Source organism: Lepidochelys kempii, chromosome 5, assembly GCF_965140265.1.
Source record: "Lepidochelys kempii isolate rLepKem1 chromosome 5, rLepKem1.hap2, whole genome shotgun sequence".
Taxonomy (NCBI): domain Eukaryota; kingdom Metazoa; phylum Chordata; order Testudines; family Cheloniidae; genus Lepidochelys; species Lepidochelys kempii.
The window spans coordinates 75,908,982-75,930,626 of record NC_133260.1 but is presented as its reverse complement, the minus strand read 5'-3'; the positions used below and the strand labels follow the sequence as shown (position 1 = coordinate 75,930,626).

General features: G+C 44.7%; 1 protein-coding gene across 6 annotated transcripts in view; it reads left to right on the top strand.

The window, feature by feature from the left end:
• DTWD2 (DTW domain containing 2) overlaps positions 1-21,645 on the top strand; it is a 191,771-nt gene that overhangs the window by 80,170 nt on the left and 89,956 nt on the right. For all 6 annotated transcript variants that reach the window (XM_073344786.1, XM_073344787.1, XM_073344789.1 and 3 more), the window contains exon 3: positions 3,580-3,674. In XM_073344786.1, the coding sequence (XP_073200887.1) occupies positions 3,580-3,674 (95 nt within the window). The remainder of the gene's footprint in view (positions 1-3,579; positions 3,675-21,645) is intronic.

Here is a 21,645-nt window from a genome sequence, read left to right as displayed (position 1 = left end):
ACATGATTTGTTAGTCATTTATTCTTTTATTTTTAAAATCTCTCATTATCTTCTTATTTTTTTTCCCTCCTCTTGAATCATGGCCCATTCTTGAAATCCTTGTGTGTAAGAAATCCTTCCTCACATAAGCAGTCTCATTTATGTCAGTGGGGCTACTTGTGTAAGTAAATATTTAGGAGTGAGCCCTTTTATATAGTATGTGCCTAGTGGCCTGGAGACAGTTGAGGCATTTGTATATTTTAGTCACAGATCTGTGTTTAGCTTTTATTATTCTGTATTAATCTATTAATGTTTAACAATATAAATCAAATAATAAGCTTGAGGTAATGGCCTTAAATGTTGTAGCAAGAGGAAGTCTACAGGAAAGCCCACTTACTTATCTGGTCTACTAGAGTTACTGTTTCAAAAATAAATAAATAAATAAATAAAGTATTTAATGACGCACATAAGTGAATCCTAAAAGAAACAGAGTACCTATGTGTTCTCTTAGGTATTCTTAATGTTTTCTGATCACCTGAACTTAGCTCCTCAATAATTCCAAATGATTTGTGTTTTGTAAGGATCCTCCCAAGTGGTGATCACATTTTTCTACAGTTTTGCTTCTTTCATGCCTTCAAAAAAATTATGGGCCCTAATAACTGTGTGAACCTAATAGCAAGATTTCTCATAACAATTTCATGTGCTTCCTGAATTAAGGATGATGCATTCTCCTGGCCATCTAAATGATGGAAGTACCTTAGTTGCAACAGATTTGGAAAGGCACTGTGGTCTAATGGTTGGGGCAGTGGACTGGAAGTTAAGAGGCCTGGGTTCTGGTCTTGGTTTAGCTGCTGACATATTCTGTGACCTTGGAGACCTTCTCTGTGTCTCTTTTTCCTCACACGTTCTGTCTGTCTTGTCTCTTTAGATTTTAAGCTCTTTATGACAGGTGTCTGTGCTGGGGACTTGGGGATGGGGCATAGAGTTAGCTATGCTGACCGTACACGTATTTGTTTTGCCACCCCTTTCCCCCAGCCTCTCTAGAGGAATCTCCAGCAGCATAGAACAGTCTGCTTTCTGGTCAGAAGCAAAGGAATGCAGCTTGGCTCAGGTCTGAGTCCTTAATGGAGTTAAAAGAATGTAAGCCACACTGTACATGTCTTGGTTCCAAACAATGCTTCCTGCAAAGCTAGTGATCACTATGTCTAACTTCTGTGAGGGAAATTTAAGTCCAAGAATCTTCTGGGTTTAATACCCTCATGCAATGATCTGGTAACGTTAATTTACCTTCACTTATTCCTTATAGCATCCCCAGTTGAACCCTGAGGATTGTGGAATTTTTTTATTGGTACACTTTATCCATTCCAAAGAAAATCAAGATGACTTTTCAACTGAGAGAAAACGAAAGGATATTGGGATTTTTGTTTATTTTTAATAAATTTTCTTTTAGTGGATGTTTCATTATTAGTCGTGAATCATGAAAAATCCAGGTCATTACAGAGAAAATATAAGGTTGTAACCAACACCATGAACTCCCAGAAAAGAAGAATAACCCCTATGGTGCTGCATCTATGGTACTTCAATGGTCAAATATTCAGTATTTCCATAATACAAAGCATTGCACACTGCTGCCAGGAGGAACATGCAAGAGTGCAAAGAAAGGAAATAATTACATGATTTCAGACCTGTAGATTGAATATAGCTACAATTACAGTATATATTTAGCCTTAATCTTTAATAAGGTCTTGGTTATCTACAAGCTCATGTCTGAGTTCTGAAACAATTTCTTCTCTACTTTGTGTAGTCCATCTTTGATATACTGTCAACATTTCAAAACATATACTTTTCTCTTGTTGTTCACCTTTAATTCAGTTAAAAAAATACACTTCCAGACAGTTAGCAGCAAGCATTTGTCTAAAAGTTAGGTTATTTGGATTGGGCAGTGGTACCAAATCGGAAAAAAACATTGAAAGTAACAATTTTTGAATGTCTTCATCCTGCTGGCTATTAGTATTTTTTTTTCTTGTATGAGACAACTAATAGCTGTTCTTTCAGCTCTTTGTTGCCATTCTTAACCACTTGCCAAAAAATGAATCTTCTGACACATCCAAGATTATTATTTTTTGCATCTGTTTGTGAAAGTAAAGTCAACCTCATTAGTGTGTGTGTGAGAGTGAGAGACGGTGGGAACACTCACAAGTATAAAAACGAATGTATTCTGTGCCCATATTAGACCTTTTTTCCCCAGTCTATTGTTTAAATATTTTGTTTGGATAGTGGTAGCCCAGGACATTGGATGCAGTGTCAGTCTTGCTATCATGGTTTTTCAGTCTTTGACCAAGTTTCTACTTTTTGTACATTCTTGCTTCTTCAGTCTGAGCATAAGAAGCAAATTGTTTGTTTTAACTTTTTAGATTTTCTAAAGGCCATGAAACTTCTTATCAATTTATTGAATCACAAAATATGCCCTTTTGGCAAAATTGCAGGATGACTATAGGTGAAGAAGCCTATTAAGTTTATATCATATTATCTCTTTTTCTTCTGGTGGGTGGCTTTGCAATTTGATGAGTGATCCCTTTAATATGATGCAAGCTTCCTAAGAACCATCCATTTTGGGGGTCTTGGCTCTTAAGAGAAAATTATTTCAAATAGGCCTCTGTATCGAAGTCAGGATTCCTGGCAGAGAGAACAATTGAGTTTTGTTGAGTATAGGGTTTGAGGAGCATACTTGTAGTCCTCCTCCTGATGGGTGGCTTTGCAATTTGAAACCAATCTCCCTCTCTCCCTGTCACCCACATGTATTTGTGTATAATACATTTTGTCATATAGCATGCTGTTTATGTAATCTGCATTATTGTTAATGGTACTGATCAGGGCGCGTTCTCCATTGTTTCATTGTTCATTGTTTCTCATTTTTTGTTCAAGTTTCTGTTTACAGTTTTCTTTTACAAACACCCTTGAGCTTTTTTTAAGTCACTGAAGGTCTGACCTTGCACCATTGATGTCAAGGGAGTTTTTTCATTGACGTAGAGAGAGCAGGATAAAAGTCCAGCATGAAAATCCATTGAGATGGGTAGCTCTAAAAAAGAAATAATTACATACCTGTAAAAAATGCTTCTCTGAAGATATACAGAGGTGAAGAGACTGACCTCATTATTTTTTTTTCATGTTTTAATTGGCAAATATATATGGAAGTATTTTAACTTCCAGCTTGAAATTAACTGGTGAAGTATTGGAGGGGCATGTTAAATACTTCAGCAATGGTAGGCTTGGAAGTCCTCAACACTCCAGACTTCATAGAATTTGGTTTATGGGAATTCCTACCAGGTCTAAACAGGTGCATGGAGGCAAGACTACATGTTTTCATTGAGCTGTATATTTTCAGAGAGCAACAATTACAGGTAAGTATTACATAGAATAGAATAAATTAACACTGAAATCTGGATTTTTTTCCTTTTGTATTCCTTTTCTATCACTCAGAGAACTGTATGATGCATATTTTGTGGTAGTAAGAACTACAAAAGAAACAACTACATTTTAAGAGTTTAAGAAAGCATCCGTATTCTTTTAAAACATTTTTTTTTCCTTTTTGATTTAAAGGAAAGTCGAGTATTACGGACAGTGCCTCTTCTAACTGCTTGCCTCCCCGGAGACAAGTGTAAAGTCTTGATTGGTCGACGTTTTGGTGAAGATAGGTAAGCAGAATCGTTGATTCAACTTCTAGTTCTCTGTTGTGTACTATTGATGCTGCTGCTTTTAAAAGCTACACTGAATATTTTTGCATGTTCCAAGTGTTCACTGCTGTTCAGTGCTTAGGCTTACAATGAAGTTGAAATACAGTACAGCATTCTGTAAACTCCTTTTTGGTGTTTCCTTTTAATTAGCATTAAATCCACGGTTAGTTTTTTGTTTTGTTTTTTAAAACAAGCCCTTGGGGCATCAAAAGTTGTTACCACTTCATACGGGGATGCTGTGGTATTCTGTATGTTCATTCTTGTCCTCTTTTCAGAAGCCTAGTACTGTGACACTTTTTCTTCAGGTGAGAAGGCAAGATGTCCTGGTCTTCTTTAAAGCCAGTAAATGGCAGTGCAGCCAATACTCCGCATCATTCTTATCCGTCATGATGCCTACAAAAATCTTGAATGGTTAGGCAGCTGGTATGCAGTGACCACTGCTTATCATGCTGTTCCTAATAGTCTCGTTGTTACTTTGTACTACCTCTCTTTATGTGTATACGCACACCTGTTGTGTCTCCTCTTTATACTTAGTTCCTTCCCTGAAGAATTTAAAAACTATCTTAATTTTATACGCTTGTACAGTTCTTAGCACAAAAACTGATGGCCAGTAAGTGCTACTGCAGTACAAATAATAATCTTCATTGATTGATTTAAGCTAAGTCTGCACTACAGAGCCTATGTTGGAATAACTATGCTGGCATAGCCCCCTTGTGTAGATGCAGCCATAGTGACAGAAGGGGTTTTTCTGTCAGTGTACAAACATCACTTGCCCAGACAACTTTAACTACATTGACAGAAGTACTGTTATGTCGACATAGTTGCATCTACACTGGGGGTTTTGTCAGTCAGGGGTATGTTTTTTCACATAGTGTTGCTATGCCAATATAGCTTTTTGATGTAGATCAGGCTGTAGTTGCTTTACAAGTGTGAGAAGAGGGAGTCCTGAGATTAAAAATGAGTGCATGTTTTTGGTAACATTCTTTCTGTTAGCTGCGTGTTAACACATGGCAGTTTCTTCACATTTTTTTTTGATATTCTGTAATTTTGGACAAGATTGTCACATTAGTATTGTCTTTCATCCTCATTGGATAAAGCTAATTTTTTTGTCAACAAACTTCTGGTGCAAATGCTTGTGAGATTTTGTTGCATAAATGTTCCCTGAAAGGCAACAAAAAAGGGTGTGAATACAGATGAAGCAAATTCATTTAAAATTCAAATGAATGTTTGGGGAAGCTTTTTGCAGAATTCACTGAGGTCTACTGAACAGATATGCCATAAGTCAATTCAGAATGTTTTTATTAGTCTTCTATGGTAATAAGCATTTAAATTACCGAAGAACTTCCAGTATATGGGAAAACTGCACTTTCCTCCAGTTAAAGCAGAAAATTTAATCACTTTTCATGGTGACATGCACTGGATGTATTGTTTCCAATGCAGTCTGCTTTTGGTAAAGCAAATTTCTTTTAAGTGTCGTAAATGCAATTTTTCAGCTTTTATCAGTTCAAAAGCCAGAATTTTGCTCCAACTTAAAACAAATAAAATAATAATAAAAAAAGCCTTTTAGGTAGAGACAAAACATGGAAAACTTTAGCCCCAAAAGTGAAGGGTTTTGAAAAGTTATGAACGTTTTAAAACAAAGAGATAGAACTGTTTAGCAACCATAACTATTGTAGCCTCTATTTCAATTGAATTGATAGTTCTTTGCTAAAACACGGTGTCCTGAGTAAGTAAGTCCATCTCCTGTGTTGCTATAGTTTTAAGATCAACAGGGTAAAAGTCACCCTTAGAGTCTCCCAACCTAAGAGAATTTCTAGGAGTACACGAAGAGCGAATACAGTGACCACACACAGTCACAAGTAATTTTGTCTGTATTATATTACATTCACACATACATGTACAAAACCATGCAATAGCCAATGCTGTATTCATGCTTAGGAGTGAAATCAGGAAGGCCAAATCACACTTGGAGGTGCAGCTAGCAAGAGATGTTAAGAGTAACAAGAAGGGTTTCTTCCGGTATGTTAGCAACAAGAAGAAAGTCAAGGAAAGTGTGGGCCCCTTAATGAATGAGGGAGGCAACCTAGTGACAGAGGATGTGGAAAAAGCTAATGTACTCAATGCTTTTTTTGCCTCTGTCTTCACTAACAAGGTCAGCTCCCAGACTGCTGCGCTGGGCATCACAACATGGGGAATAGATGGCCAGCCCTCTGTGGAGAAAGAGGTGGTTAGGGACTATTTAGAAAAGCTGGATGTGCACAAGTCCATGGGGCCGGATGCACTTCATCCGAGAGTGCTAAAGGAGTTGGTGGATGTGATTGCAGAGCCATTGGCCATTATCTTTGAAAACTCATGGCGATTGGGGAAAGTCCCGGACGACTGGAAAAAGGCTAATGTCATGCCCATCTTTAAAAAAGGGAAGGAGGAGAATCCAGGGTACTACAGGCCAGTCAGCCTCACTTCAGTCCCTGGAAAAATCATGGAGCAGGTCCTCGAGGAATCAATTCTGAAGCACTTAGAAGAAAGTGATCAGGAACAGTCAGCATGGATTCACCAAGGGCAAGTCATGTCTGGCTAATCTAATTGCCTTCTATGACAAGATAACAGGCTCTGTGGATGAGAGGAAAGCAGTGGACGCGTTATTCCTTGACTTTAGCAAAGCTTTTGACATGGTCTCCCACAGTATTCTTGCCAGCAAGTTAAAGAAGTATGGACTGGATGAACGGACTATAAGGTGGATAGAAAGCTGGCTAGATCGCCGGGCTCAGCGGGTAGTGATCAATGGCTCCATGTCTAGTTGGCAGCCGGTATCAAGCGGAGTGCCCCAAGGGTCGGTCCTGGGGCCGGTTTTGTTCAATATCTTCATTAATGATCTGGAGGATGGCGTGGACTGCACCCTTAGCAAGTTTGCAGATGACACTAACCTGGGAGGAATGGTAGATATGTAGGAGGGTAGGGATAGGATACAGAGGGACCTAGACAAATTGGAGGATTGGGCCAAAAGAAATCTGATGAGGTTCAACAAGGACAAGTGCAGAGTCTTGCACTTAGGACGGAAGAATCCCCTGCACTGCTACAGACTAGGGACCGAATGGCTAGACAGCAGTTCTGCAGAAAAGAACCTAGGGGTTACAGTGGATGAGAAGCTGGATATGAGTCAACAGTGTGCCCTTGTTGCCAAGAAGGCTAATGGCATTTTGTTAGCACTTGTATAGGTAGGGTATTGCCAGCAGATCGAAGGACGTGATCGTTCCCCTCTATTCGACATTGGTGAGGCCTCGTCTGGAGTACTGTGTCCAGTTTTGGGCCCCATTCTACAAGAAGGATGTGGAAAAATTGGAAAGCATCCAGCGGAAGGCAACAAAAATGATTAGGGGACTGGAACACATGACTTATGAGGAGAGGCTGAGGGAACTGGGATTGTTTCGTCTGCAGAAGAGAAGAATGAGGGGGGATTTGATAGCTGCTTTCAACTATCTGAAAGGGGGTTCCAAAGAGGATGGATCTAGACTGTTCTCCGTGGTAGCAGATGACAGAACAAGGAGTAATGGTCTCAAGTTGCAGTGGGGGGAGATTTAGGTTGGATATTAGGAAAAACTTTTTCACTAGGAGGGTGGTGAAGCACTGGAATTTGTTACCTAGGGAAGTGGTGGAATCTCCTTCCTTTGAGATTTTTAAGGTCAGGCTTGACAAAGCCCTGGCTGGGATGATTTAGTTGGGGATTGGTCCTGCTTTGAGCAGAGGGTTGGACTAGATGACCTCCTGAGGTCTCTTCCAACCCTGATGTTCTATGATCACAGAGAGTCAGGTTTATCTCTCAACAGATTGTCATCAATGGCGGGGGGAGTATCTTCGTGACTTGGTTCTTCCCTGATGGTATAAATCCCCCTGGTCTAGAACCCAGGGCTGTAAAGCTACCAGACAGCTGATATCTCTAGGCTCCCACCCAGTGGCAGAAGTAACCAGCTTGCTCTCCACTTCCGAAGACCTGCTGTGGACACAGACCATGGGAAGCTCCACCTCAAGGATTTGACAGAAAGCAGCCTCATGGCTCCTCATTGGCTCCCTGCCCTATATAAACCCAACAAGTGTTCCAGGAAGTTTCCAGGCAACAGTGTGGATCTCCTGTAGCTGCCATGGCCATTTCTGCTTCTGAATTCCTGGCATTGACCTTGGCTTGATTTGGACTTTGCTTTGAGTTGAACCTGAAACCTGACTTGGACTCTGACCCTTGGTATTGACCCTGGCCTGGAACCTGGCTACAAACTCCTCTGCTACTCCCATCCTCAAGTTCCCCCCCTGCTCTGACCCTTGGCCCTTACTGCCTTTGGCGGGATCCTGACAGATGGGTTTTTTTTTGTATGGGGTCTTCCCTCCCTGTCCATATTAGCAAACCCTTTTTATCCCGTGTTATGACCACATCTACCATTGTATGTATATGCATGACGGTTCCAACTCCCTTTTCTTTCTGTCCTTCCACATCTGATACGTTTTGGGATGCTCTGCTTTTCACAGGTGGTTCTCTTAGTTCCCCTTATTCTCATGAGCATCTGTGTAAACATGTTCCCATGGTAACCTGTGCGGGAGAGCAAAACTTTCCACAATGATGTTAGGCAGGTGTCTTGCAGTCTAGATGGGTACATTGCAACATATTTTCCCAAACATCACCTACGAGCACATTCTTTACAATAATCTTGTAACTTTACTTGTACAGGGTTATTTCTGAGTAATCTACTTATGTCCGCTCTTCTTAGGCCTGAGGCCTAGTATGGCTCAACTGAAATTGTACAGGTCTCAGCCTCTAGGCTGTGCGTTACAACCTTATCTTTCTTATATGTCTAATATGCACTCATCACTCATAAATACTTGTCAATTTTATACTCCTATGATCCTATCCTACTTATATCTATACCTATACTTACAACTTAAATCTGTTCATCATACACTGATTACATGTGAATTAGCATATGAGTTAATCCCAACAATATATCACAATTAAATAATAAAATGAACAAATCGGCTACATTATTTTACATGTTACCACTATAGTTATTTGATCCATATGCAAATAGATGAGCATTTTGTGCTGTAAAATACATTGTCAGAAGTGAAACACTCACACCGTTGCAAAAAGTCTCAAAAGAGATACACAAGGTAAAGGTGACAGAGTTGTACCCAGCTGATTGTGGGAGGTGAAGACAAACGGTAAAAGGAGACGAATATAAGGTTAATCTCTGACACAGTTTTCTACCTGTATAAATAGTGTTTAAATGATACTGCCACTCACCAATAAGAACAGTCCACCCACTTCATAATGCTTTTCTCTGGAGCTAAATATTTTGAGCATTTAAAAGAGCCATTAAAACAAAGTAATAGTGGGTTTTAATGCAATTAACAATTGGAGCTTTTTAAATCATTACCATTAAACCCTGTCTCCTTCCTCCTTTTTCAGTCACCATGGACAGCACCACCATCCTCCTGTCACTCTGGTCTGTAACCTGCATGGTATTTTCTACTCAGAACTGTCTCGAACATCACATCCAGGTCATTTCTAAATCTTGATGCTTTTTTCTACAAAACATCTCTAAAATTCTGCCTTTTTTCTCCATTCATACAGAGAAATTTGTCATCCAGGCCCTCATCTTGCATTTCTAGTACCGTTACATTTTTCTCTGTCTTGCCTTGATAAATATTACTTTGCCCCAGTTACCTCCATTTAAAAAGCTGCTAAGATAGTTGAAGAAAAGAGCCATGAAAACCATGTCACTCCTCCCTGGTTCCCTCTTCTCCACTGTATCAAACATAAAGTACTCATCTTTGCTTTTAAAGCCTTTCCTGGCCTATTTTAACATCATCTTTTGCACACCCTCAAGATGTTGACTTCTGCCAGTAATGCCAGCCTTTATTGTCCATTATGTTAATACAAGAACCTTCATACTTTCTCCCATGCTGTCCCTCATGTATGGAAGAAGCTCCCTGTAAACATCCAGAAAGCCACATCACTGCTTTCCTTCAGATTGCTCCTTAAAATTCTTTTCTGTCATGATGGGTACAAAATGCTCAACAATAGTTACATACCTGATGCTTGATGACAACTGTTTTTCTTGCGTCCTAGTTTTGTCTCAGTTACCTTGTACTCCACTGTCTGTCTATCCATCCACCTGCTGTATCTTATCTTATACTGAAATTTAAGACCTTTTAGGGCATGGACTATACAATTGTTAGCATAATGGGGCCCTGATCCATTACTGGGGACCCAGGACATTACCACAATACAAATAAATTGAATTCTGGAGTTGAGTATTCATACATTCATGGATTCTGAGACAAGAAAAACCATTGTGAGTGCCTAGTGTGACCAATATAACTCAGGCCATAGAACTTCCCCAAAATAAGTTCTGTTGAACCAGAGCATAACTTAAAAAAATCCACTCTTAATTTAAAAATTGCTATTGATAGAGAATCCATCACGACCCTTGACAAATTGGTCCAGTGGTTAATTACCCTCACTTAAAAATTGTTACCTTGTATCCAGTATGAATTTGTATAGCTTCAACTTCCAGCCTGTGGATCAGGTTATACCTTTTGAGTGCTAGATTGAAGAGCCTGTTATCAAATTTTTGTTCCCTGTGTAGGTATATACTGATAAGTCATCCCTATCCCATCTCTTTGTTAAGCTAAATAGAATGAGCTCCCTGAGGGTATCACAATAAATCTTGTTTTCTAATCCTATAAGTATTTTTGTGGCTCTTCTCTGAACCCTCTTCAGGTTATCAACATCCTTCTTGAATTGTGGTCACACTGTTCCAGCAGTGGTTGCACCAGTTCTTCGAGCACTTGCTCACATCCATCCCGTGCTAGGTGTGCACGTGCCACATGCACAGTTGCCAGAGATGTTTTTCCCCTTAGTGGGATCCAGGAGACCAGCCCTAGTGCCCCGGGCGCCCTGCACACATGCACCGGTATAAGGGGTGCCGCCACCTCCACATCGTCTCAGTTCCTTCTTATTGCCCGTGACGGTTGCTTGGAATGACCTTCTTGCTCTTGAAAGTCTTTCCCAGTGGTTTGACTCTGTAGTCCATTGTATATAGTTTTTGTAGTTAGCGTATTTAGTTATCAGTTAGTATTAGTGTATGTAGTGTAAATAGTGGTCCCAGTCATCAAGGGGCATCATCTCAGGGTATGTCTACACTATGAAATTTTAGGTCGAATTTATAGAAGTCGGTTTTTTAGAAATCGGTTTTATATATTCGAGTGTGTGTGTCCCCACGGAAAATGCTTTAAGTGCATTAAGTGCATTAACTCGGCGGAGTGCTTCCACAGTACCAAGGCTAGAGTCGACTTCCGGAGTGTTGCACTGTGGGTAGCTATCCCACAGTTCCCGCAGTCTCCACTGCCCATTGGAATTCTGGGTTGAGATCCCAATGCCTGAGGGGGCTAAAACATTGTCGCGGGTGGTTCTGGGTACCAGAACATATCGTCAGGCCCCCGTTTCCTCCCTCTCTCCGTGAAAGCAAGGGCAGACAATTGTTTCGCGCCTTTTTTCCTGAGTTACCTGTGCAGACGCCATACCATGGCAAGCATGGAGCCCGCTCAGGTAACCGTCACTGTATGTCTCCTGGGTGCTGGCAGATGTGGTACTGCATTGCTACACAGTAGCATCAACCCATTGCCTTGTGGCAGCAGACGGTACAGTACGACTGGTAGCCGTCATCCTCATGTCCAAGGTGCTCCTGGCCACACTGTCCAGGAGCGCCTGGGCAGACATGGCCGCAGGGACTAAATTTGGAGTGACTTGACCAGGTCATTCTCTTTAGTCCTGCAGTCAGTCCTACTGAACCATCTTATGGTGAGCAGGCAGACGATACGGATTGCTAGCAGTCCTACTGTACCATCTTCTGCCAGGCAGGCAAGAGATGAGGATGGCTAGCAGTCCTACTGCACCGTTTTCTGCCGAGCAGCCATGAGATGTGGATGGCTTGCAGTCCTTCTGCACCGTCTGCTGCCAGCCAAAGATGTAAAAGATAGATGGAGTGGATCAAAACAAGAAATAGACCAGATTTGTTTTGTACTCATTTGCTTCCCCCATTCCCCCGTCTAGGGGACTCATTCCTCTAGGTCACACTGCAGTCACTCACAGAGAAGGTGCAGTGAGGTAAATCTAGCCATGTATCAATCAGAGGCCAGACCAACCTGCTTGTTCCAATAAGAACAATTACTTAGGTGCACCATTTCTTATTGGAACTCTCCGTGAAGTCCTGCCTGAAATACTCATTGATGTAAAGCCACCCCCTTTGTTGATTTTAGCTCCCTGTAAGCCAACCCTGTAAGCCATGTCGTCAGTCGCCCCTCCCTCCGTCAGAGCAACGGCAGACAATCGTTCCGCGCCCTTTTTCTGTGCGGACGCCATACCAAGGCAAGCATGGAGGCCGCTCAGCTCACTTTGGCAATTAGGAGCACATTAAACACCACACGCATTATCCAGCAGTATATACAGTACCAGAACCTGGCAGAGTGTTACTGGGCGAGGAGGCGACGGCAGCGAGGTCATGTGTGTAATCAGGACATGGACACAGATTTCTCTGAAAGCATGGGCCCTGCCAATGCATGCATCATGGTGCTAATGGGGCAGGTTCATGCTGTGGAACCCCGATTCTGGGCTCGGGAAACAAGCACAGACTGGTGGGACTGCATAGTGTTGCAGGTCTGGGACGATTCCCAGTAGCTGCGAAACTTTCGCATGCATAAGGGCACTTTCATGAACTTTGTGACTTGCTTTCCCCTGCCCTGAAGCGAATGAATACCAAGATGAGAGCAGCCCTCACAGTTGAGAAGCAAGTGGCGATAGCCCTGTGGAAGCTTGCAACGCCAGACAGCTACCGGTCAGTTGGGAATCAATTTGGAGTGGGCAAATCTACTGTGGGGGCTGCTGTGATGCAAGTAGCCCACGCAATCAAAGATCTGCTGATATCAAGGGTAGTGACCCTCGGAAATGTGCAGGTCATAGTGGATGGCTTTGCTGCAATGGGATTCCCTAACTGTGGTGGGGCCGTAGACTGAACCCATATCCCTATCTTGGCACCGGAGCACCAAGCCGGCGAGTACATAAACCGCAAGGGGTACTTTTCCATAGTGCTGCAAGCTGTGATGGATCACAAGGGACATTTCACCAACATCAACGTGGGATGGCCGGGAAAGGTGCATGATGCTCGCATCTTCAGGAACATGGTCTGTTTCAAAAGCTACAGGAAGGGACTTTATTCCCAGACCAGAAAATAACTGTTGGGGATGTTGAAATGCCTATATGTATCCTTGGGGACCCAGCCTACCCCTTAATGCTATGGCTCATGAAGCCATACACAGGCAGCCTGGACAGTAGTCAGAAGCTGTTCAGCTACAGGCTGAGCAAGTGCAGAATAGTGGTAGAATGTGCATTTGGACGTTTAAAGGCGCGCTGGCGCAGTTTACTGACTCGCTTAGACCTCAGCGAAACCAATATTCCCACTGTTATTACTGCTTGCTGTGTGCTCCACAATATCTGTGAGAGTAAGAGGGAGAAGTTTATGGCGGGGTGGGAGGAGGAGGCAAATCGGCTGGCTGCTGGTTACGCGCAGCCAGACACCAGGGCGGTTAGAAGAGCACAGGAGGGCGCGGTACTCATCAGAGAAGCTTTGAAAATCAGTTTCATGACTGGCCAGGCTATGGTGTGAAAGTGCTGTTTGTTTCTCCTTGGTGAAACCCTCCGCCCCTTGGTTCACTCTACTTCCCTGTAAGCTAACCACCCTCCCCGCCTCCCTTCGATCACCGCTTGCAGAGGCAATAAAGTCATTGTTGCTTCACATTCATGCATTCTTTATTCATTCATCACACAAATAGGGGGATGACTACCAAGGTAGCCCAGGAGGTGGAGGAGGGAAGGAAAATTCCACACAGCACTTTAAAAGTTTACAACTTTAAAATGTATTGAATGACAGCCTTCTTTTTTTGGGGCAATCCTCTGTGGTGGAGTGGCTGGTTGGCCGGAGGCCCCCCCACCACGTTCTTGGGCGTCTGGGTGTGGAGGCTATGGAACTTGGGGAGGAGGGCGGTTGGTTACAGAGGGGCTGCAGTGGCAGTCTGTGCTCCAGCTGCCTTTGCTGCAGCTCAACCATACACTGGAGCATACTGGTTTGATCCTCCAGCAGCCTCAGCATTTAATCCTGCCTCCTCTCATCACGCTGCCGCCACATTTGAGCATCAGCCCTGTCTTCAGCCCGCCACTTACTCTCTTCAGCCTGCCACCTCTCCTCCCGGTCATTTTGTGCTTTCCTGCACTCTGACATTATTTGCCTCCACGCATTCGTCTGTGCTCTGTCAGTGTGGGAGGACAGCATGAGCTCAGAGAACATTTCATCACGAGTGCGTTTTTTTTTTCTTTCTAATCTTCACTAACCTCTGGGAAGGAGAAGATCCTGTAATCATTGAAACACATGCAGCTGGTGGAGAAAGAAAAAGGGACAGCAGTATTTAAAAAGACACATTTTATAAAATAGTGGCTACACTCTTTCAGGGTAAACCTTGCTGTTAACATTACATACATAGCACGTGCTTTCGTTACAAGGTCGCATTTTGCCTCCCCCCACCGCGTGGCTACCCCCTCAACCCTGCCCGTTCTCCGTGGCTAACAGCGGGGAACATTTCTGTTCAGCCACAGGCGAACAGCCCAGCAGGAACGGGCACCTCTGAGTGGACCCTGAGGAAAAGCACCCTATTTCAACCAGGTGACCATGAATGATATCTCACTCTCCTGAGGATAATGCAGAGAGATAAAGAACGGATGTTGTTTGAATGCCAGCAAACATACACTGCAATGCTTTGTTGTACAATGATTCCCGAGTATGTGTTACTGGCCTGGAGTGGTAAAGTGTCCTACCATGGAGGACGCAATAAGGCTGCCCTACCCAGAAACTTTTTGCAAAGGCTTTGGGAGTACATCCAGGAGAGCCGCGAATGCCAGGGCAAATTAATCCTTTCACATGCTTGCTTTTAAACCACGTATAGTATTTTAAAAGGTATACTGACCGGAGGTCCCTTCTCCGCCTGTTGGGTCCAGGAGGCAGCCTTGGGTGGGTTCGGGGGGTACTGGCTCCAGGTCCAGGGTGAGAAACAGTTCCTGGCTGTTGGGAAAACCGGTTTCTCTGCTTGCTTGCTGTGAGCTATCTACAACCTCCTCCTCCTCATCATCTTCTTCGTCCCCAAAACCTGCTTCCGTGTTGCCTCCATCTCCATTGAAGGAGTCAAACAACACAGCTGGGGTAGTGGTGGCTGAACCCCCTAAAATGGCATGCAGCTCATCATAGAAGCGGCATGTTTAGGGCTCTGACACGGAGCGGCCGTTCGCCTCTCTGGTTTTCTGGTAGGCTTGCCTCAGCTCCTTAAGTTTCACACGGCACTGCTTCGGGTCCCTGTTATGGCCTCTGTCCTTCATGCCCTGGGAGATTTTGACAAAGGTTTTGGCATTTTGAAAACTGGAACAGAGTTCTGATAGCACGGATTCCTCTCCCCATACAGCGATCAGATCCCGTACCTCCCATTCAGACCATGCTGGAGCTCTTTTGCGATTCTGGGGCTCCGTCATGGTCACCTCTGCTGATGAGCTCTGCATGGTCACCTGCAGCTTGCCACGCTGGCCAAACAGGAAATGAGTTCTTTTCCTGTCTACCTGGTTCTTTTCCTGTCTACCTGGCCAGTGCATCTGAGTTAAGAGTGCTGTCCAGAGCGGTCACAATGGAGCACTCTGGGATAGCTCCCGGAAACCAATACCATCGAATTGTGTCCACAGTACCGCAAATTTGACCCGGCAAGGCCGATTTAAGCGCTAATCCACTTGTTAGGGGTGGAGTAAGGAAATTGATTTTAAGAGCCCTTTAAGTCGAAATAAAGGGCTTCATCGTGTGGACGGGTGCAGGTTTACATCAACTTAGCGTTGCTAAATTCGACCTAAAGTCCCAGTGTAGACCAGGGCTCAGGGTACCTCCTGCGGCGTGTGGAGGCCATGCCAGTGAGTGACCCCCATTTGAGCTGTCTAAAGTGCCTTAGGGAAGCTCACGTAAAGGAGAAGTGCAAGATCTGCAGGAGCTTCAGACGGTGCACTCAGAAAGTCAAGGATGTTTGTCTGAAGACATGCTCATGGAGGCAGCCCTCAGATCATCCTCGGAGCCTTGCTACTCTGAATCAGCGTTGGGCACTTTGGCCTTTGTGCAAAGTGCTTCACCGCCACCGTGCTCTTCCTGGCACCATTCTCCATCCAGGAAGAAGCATAAGAAACAGCATGCCAAGAGAGGGCGCTCTCTGGTGCCAAAGAGGGACAAGCGGGGAGCAGCTAAGTGAGACCTCTGCCGGGCCACTCATCCATGGTCTACTCTGGCGACTCTGCGTAAGGCACTGAGCCTGGTCTGGGACCCACCTCTGACTCCTGGGGGTGGTTGTGGCACCTTGCGCCTGTGGGACCCCTCAACTCCAGAGGCTTTCCAGGCTGGAAAGGATTTGATGTCCCTCCCGGTATTGCCCACCCCCAAGGGCCCTTGCCAGCCAGAGCTTCTGGGGATAGAAGTATTCAAGGGGTGGTGAGCTCCATCGCAGCACCGACCATTGTGGCACCTTCCAGAGGAAAGCCCTGCTACAGCAGTCCCCAATCTGGCATTGGTCACCAGTTTCCCGGCACCGCCTGGAGGCAGAAATGAGTACAGCTCTGCATGGTCTCCAGGGAAGAGTCCTCTTTGGAGTCAGAGGGGCAATCCTTTGCCCTGCCAGAAAAGTAACTCCCTTCTCTTCATGTGTCAGTGTAATAATGCCTGCATCTGTAATTTTCACTCCATGCATCTGAAGAAATGGGTTTTTTACCCACGAAAGCTTATGCCCAAATAAATCTGTTAGACTTTAAGGTGCCACCGGACTCCTTGTTTTTGTGGATACAGACTAACACGGCTACCCTCTGATATTTGACAGAAAAGTAGTGATACCCGACTTAGGCACCGGACTTCAGTACCAGCCCCACAGCTGGTGCTTGGCCATTGGGCCATTTGCCAATGCAGTGGCAATATTGGAAGTCATGAAGGTTTCCCCTGGTACTGGGACCCCCTTCCCAGCATTCATACTCGGTGGTGTCCGAGAAACAAGCCACTGACCCTGCACTGGACCCCGACTCCAGCACTGACCCCAGCACCAAGGTCACTGAAGTGGCCCCAGTGGAAGTAGTCCAGGTGGAGGAGAAATGACCAGCCCTTCTTACGGTACTAGCCTTCTTCCTCATCATCCCCAGATGAGGCAGTTGCAGATCCTAGTGACCCGTTTCATCTGCCAGATGACTTCAGGGCCCATTAAGAACCCCTGAAACAGGTCAGCTGGAAGCGGAGGAGTAAAGGAGTCCATGCAGAGCCTGTTTGATATCATGGCTGCAGTGGCTCCTTCCAGAGAGGCCCTGCCAGTCAATGAGGCAGTGTTGAGTCCAGTCAGGGTGCTATGGCAGACCCCTTCGTCTCCGCTGCCTACCTCAAAAAGGGCAGAGAAGAAGTACTATGTACTGGCCAGTGAGTTTGAATACCTGTACTCGCATTCTCCCCCCCCCCCCCCCAGGGTCCCTAGTGGTGCCCGCTGCAAACGAGCAGGACAGACAAGGACAGTTGAGTGCCACCTCAAAGAATTAAGAGGCTGGATCTGTTTGGGTGAAAGGTTTATTCCACGGGCAGTCTCCAGCTTCGAATCTCTAACCAGCAGGGCGTTGCTGGGAAAGTATGATTTCAACCTGTGGGACTCAATGGTCAAGTTAAAGAACTCCTTGCCACAGGAGTCGAGGCAGGAGTTCGTGCCCATCTTGGAGGAAGGCAAGACAGTGGCCAGGGAGTCCCTCCAGGCAACTCTGGATGCTGCTGACTCAGCAGCCAGAACAATGGTGTCAGCGGTCACCATGAGGCGCTGTTTGTGGCTCCAATCATCAGGTCTCTCGCATGAGGTTCTGTAGTCAATCCAGGAACTCCTCCTAAAGGGTACCTCCCTGTTCTCAGACTCCAAGATTCATGACCTCAAAGACTCAAGAGCCATACTTCACTCCTTAGGCCTGTTTATGCCCCTGGCCTCCAGCATTTCAGGCCTCAATAGCCTCCCAGGTTTTTGGGGCCTCCCAGGTAGGAGCCCTATAAAAGAAAGGACTATTAATGTTGTCAGCCCCTACCTTCTACCTCAGTTTCCCAGTCAAGCTCAAGTAGGTACCCCGATGGGACCAGGCAGGTCTTTTGAAGGTACATCTGAGGATGACATACCAGATTCAATTCAGAATCCATCCCTCCACTTTTGTTTTTGGACTGCCTATCACCCTTCTGCCCTGTGTGGTCCTACATAACATCGTACTGTTGGGTGCTCAGTACTGTAACAGTTGGTTACACCCTGCAGTTTTCATCTTTCCCACGCCTCCAACCCCATCCCTCTTCATGGACCCTTCTCACGAGCAGCTTCTCGTCAAGGAGGTACAAGTCCCCCTACATGTGGGGGCCATAGAGAAAGTTCCTCGAGACTTGTGATGGATAGGGTTTTACTCCCAATGTTTTCTAATCCTTAAGGCAAAAGGGGGCCTACAAGCGCACCCTGGACCTGCATCGCCTCAACAAATATTTCAAGAAAGTGAGGTTCTGCATGGTCTCCCTGGCCTTTATCATTCCCTCCCTGGATCCAGGAGAGTGATACGCTGCCCTCAATTTAAAGAATGTTTATTTCCACATCTCCATCTTGCGTGCACACAGGCGATTCCTCAAGTTTGTGGTGGGCCAGTGCCACTATCAATTCACCACGCTTCATAGAATAACAGAGTTGGAAGGGACCTCTGGAGGCCATCTAGTCCAAACCCCTGCCCAGAGCAGGACCAATCCCAACTAAATCATCCCAGCCAGGGCTTTGTCAAGCCTGACTTAAAAACTTCTAAGGAAGGGGATTCCACCACCTCCCTAGGTTTCCCTTCAGTCTATCACTCAAACTGGTTCTCAAACTGGAGGTTGTAACCCCTTAGGGAGTCACAAGGTTATTACATGGGGGGTCGTGAGCCCTCAGCCTCCAGCCCCAAGTCCCGCTTCACTCCAGCATTTATAATTTTAAATATTTTTTAAAAGTATTAAATTTATAAGGGGGGTCGCACTCATAGGTTTGCTATGTGAATGAGTCACTACTACAAAAGTTTGAGAACCACTGAACTATCAGCAGCCCTCAGGTTTCCACTAAGTGTATGGTAGTGGTTGCAACCTACCTCAGATGTTGAAGCCTACAAGTCTATCCATACTTTGATGATTGGCTGATCAAAGGCCGCTCTCAGGTTCAGCACAGCATTGGCATAGTGCGTGCCACCCTTTGGGCACTGGGTCTGTTAATAAACTAACAGAAATCAACATTGGTACCGGTGCAGACAATAGAGTTTATTGGGGCAGTGCTCAACTCCACCCAGACCAGGGCCTACCTACCGGAGGCCAAGTTCTGAACTATGTCAGATCTAATCACCTGGGTCACAGCTCACCCACTTATGACTGACCAGGTGTCTCTCAAACTGTTAGGTCACATGGCAGCATGTACCTGTGTGATGTAATACGTGCAGCTATGCCTCAGAACCCTACAGATGTGGCTGGAGTCAGTTTACTCCCTGGGTAGATGTCACTTGGACTGAGTTCTCATGATTCCATCACCTGTCTTAGTTTCTCTGACTTGGTGGAGAGATCTCTGTTCTGTGATGAAGGGGGTGCCTTTTGCTGCCCCGTATCCAACAGTAACCTTGGTTTTGGATACAACAGACATGGGGTGGTGAGCCCATCTTGGCAGACTCAGGCCCTAGGGTTTCTGGCCCCAGGGTTTCTGGTCCCAGGAAGAACTCTCCTTGCACATAAACATCACAGAACTTAGGGCAGTATGCTTGGCCTGCCAGGCGTTTTTCCCCCAGCTCTTAGGCAGGGTCATGCAGGTCTTGACAGACAACATGTCCTCAATTTTTTACGTCAACAAGCAAGGGGGAGCTTGATCTTCAGCCGTGTGTCAGGAAGCCCTCTGACTGTGGGACTTCCTGCATGAAGCATGCCATTCACCTTGAGGCTTCGCACCTCCCGGGAGGCTGGAATGCATTGGCAGATCACCTCAGCAGGTCCTTTTCCTCTTGCCAGGAGTGGTCTCTTCACACGAAGGTCACCACTGTTATCTTCCAGAAGTGGGGGACTCCCCAGGAGGACCTGTTTTGCCACCAGACAGAACACGAAATGCCATCAGTTCTGTTCTTGCTTGCACTCAGCAAGGGCTCCCTTTCCGATGCCTTCCTGCTCTCACAGACAGACGGCCTGTTGTACACCTTCCTACTGATCCTTTTGGTTCGCAAAGCCCTCTTAAAGATCAAGAGGGACAAGGTGAAGGTTATCATGATAGCTCTGGCATCATCAACGATCTACAACCTATTCTGGAAACAATCCCCCACTCTCACAGGCCTTGGGAGGCAGGCCAATCCTTGCTTACAAACAACCCCCCAACCTGAAGCAAATAGTCACCAGCAACTACACACCACAAACACTAACCCAGGACCTAATCCCTGTAACAAACCCCGTTGCCTTCTTTGTCCCCATATTTACTCTAGCGACACCATCATAGGACCCAGCCACACCATCAGAGGCTCATTCACCTGCACATCTACTAATGTGATATATGACATCACGTGCCAGCAATGCCCCTCTGCCATGTACATTGGCCAAACCGGACAGTCTCAACATAAAAGGATAAATGGAGACAAATCAGACATCAGGAATGGTAACATACAAAAGCCAGTCGGAGAATACTTCAATCTCCCTGGACACTCAATAACAGATTTAAAAGTAGCCATTCTTCAACAAAAAACCTTCAAAAACAGACTTCAAAGAGAAACTGCAGAGCTACTATTCATTTGCAAACTTAACACCATCAATTTGGGCTTGAATAGGGACTGGGAATGGCTGGCTCACTACAAAAGCAATTTTCCCTCTCTTGGTATTGACACCTCCTCATCAATTATGGGGAGTGGACCGCATCCACCCTGACTGAATTGGCCTTCCACATTGGTTCTCCACTTGTAAGGTAACTCCCTGCTTTTCATGTACCAATATATATTTATGCCTGTATCTGTAACTTTCACTCCATGTATCTGAAGAAATAGGTTTTTTACTCACAAAAGTTTATGCCCAAATAAATCTGTTAGTCTTTAAGGTGCCACCAGACTCCTCGTTGTTTTTGTCCATATGATGAGTTTTTCCAGGATTTATGTTAGTGTTCAGAAAGTATACAGGCAAGTTATTCAGTATTAAATAGTGTGAGGTCACTTTTTGATAATATGTCCACGTTTGATTAATCCTTCACTGAACATTGACAGTGCTAAAATCACAGTGCTAAAATCCCCTTTTGGAAGACCTTGTTTTCGGCAGATTCCATATGGAATCCTCTGCAACCAGAAGTATTCCAGAAATATATGACTGAACTTCTGGAGGATGTGGTAGCAATACTGAGTGACTTTAGTGTAGAGAAAACTAGAAATGGGGAACACAGTACCCATTTGCACACAGCGCTGAGCATATTGGGCGGTGCCAGTAAAAATTGAACAAGACAAAGTTTTAAAACAAGAAAAATTAGATTATCTTCAGCACCCAGAAGTGTGCTAGGTGTTGAAGGAGGACTGTCACAAGCTCTGCCCAGAAGATCTAATAATGTAAATTTATACACAAAACAATAAAAATATCATCTAATAAACAAAAAAGAAGGGAAAGGAGAGAGGTATGAAAAAAGTTGCAAAAATAGTTATGATAATAATTACATGGATCAGAAAAATTGCATGGTTACTCAGTAAGGCTCCAATTCAGGAAAGCGTTCAAGCACATGCTTTCCTGAATAGGGACCTAAGACACTGTATACT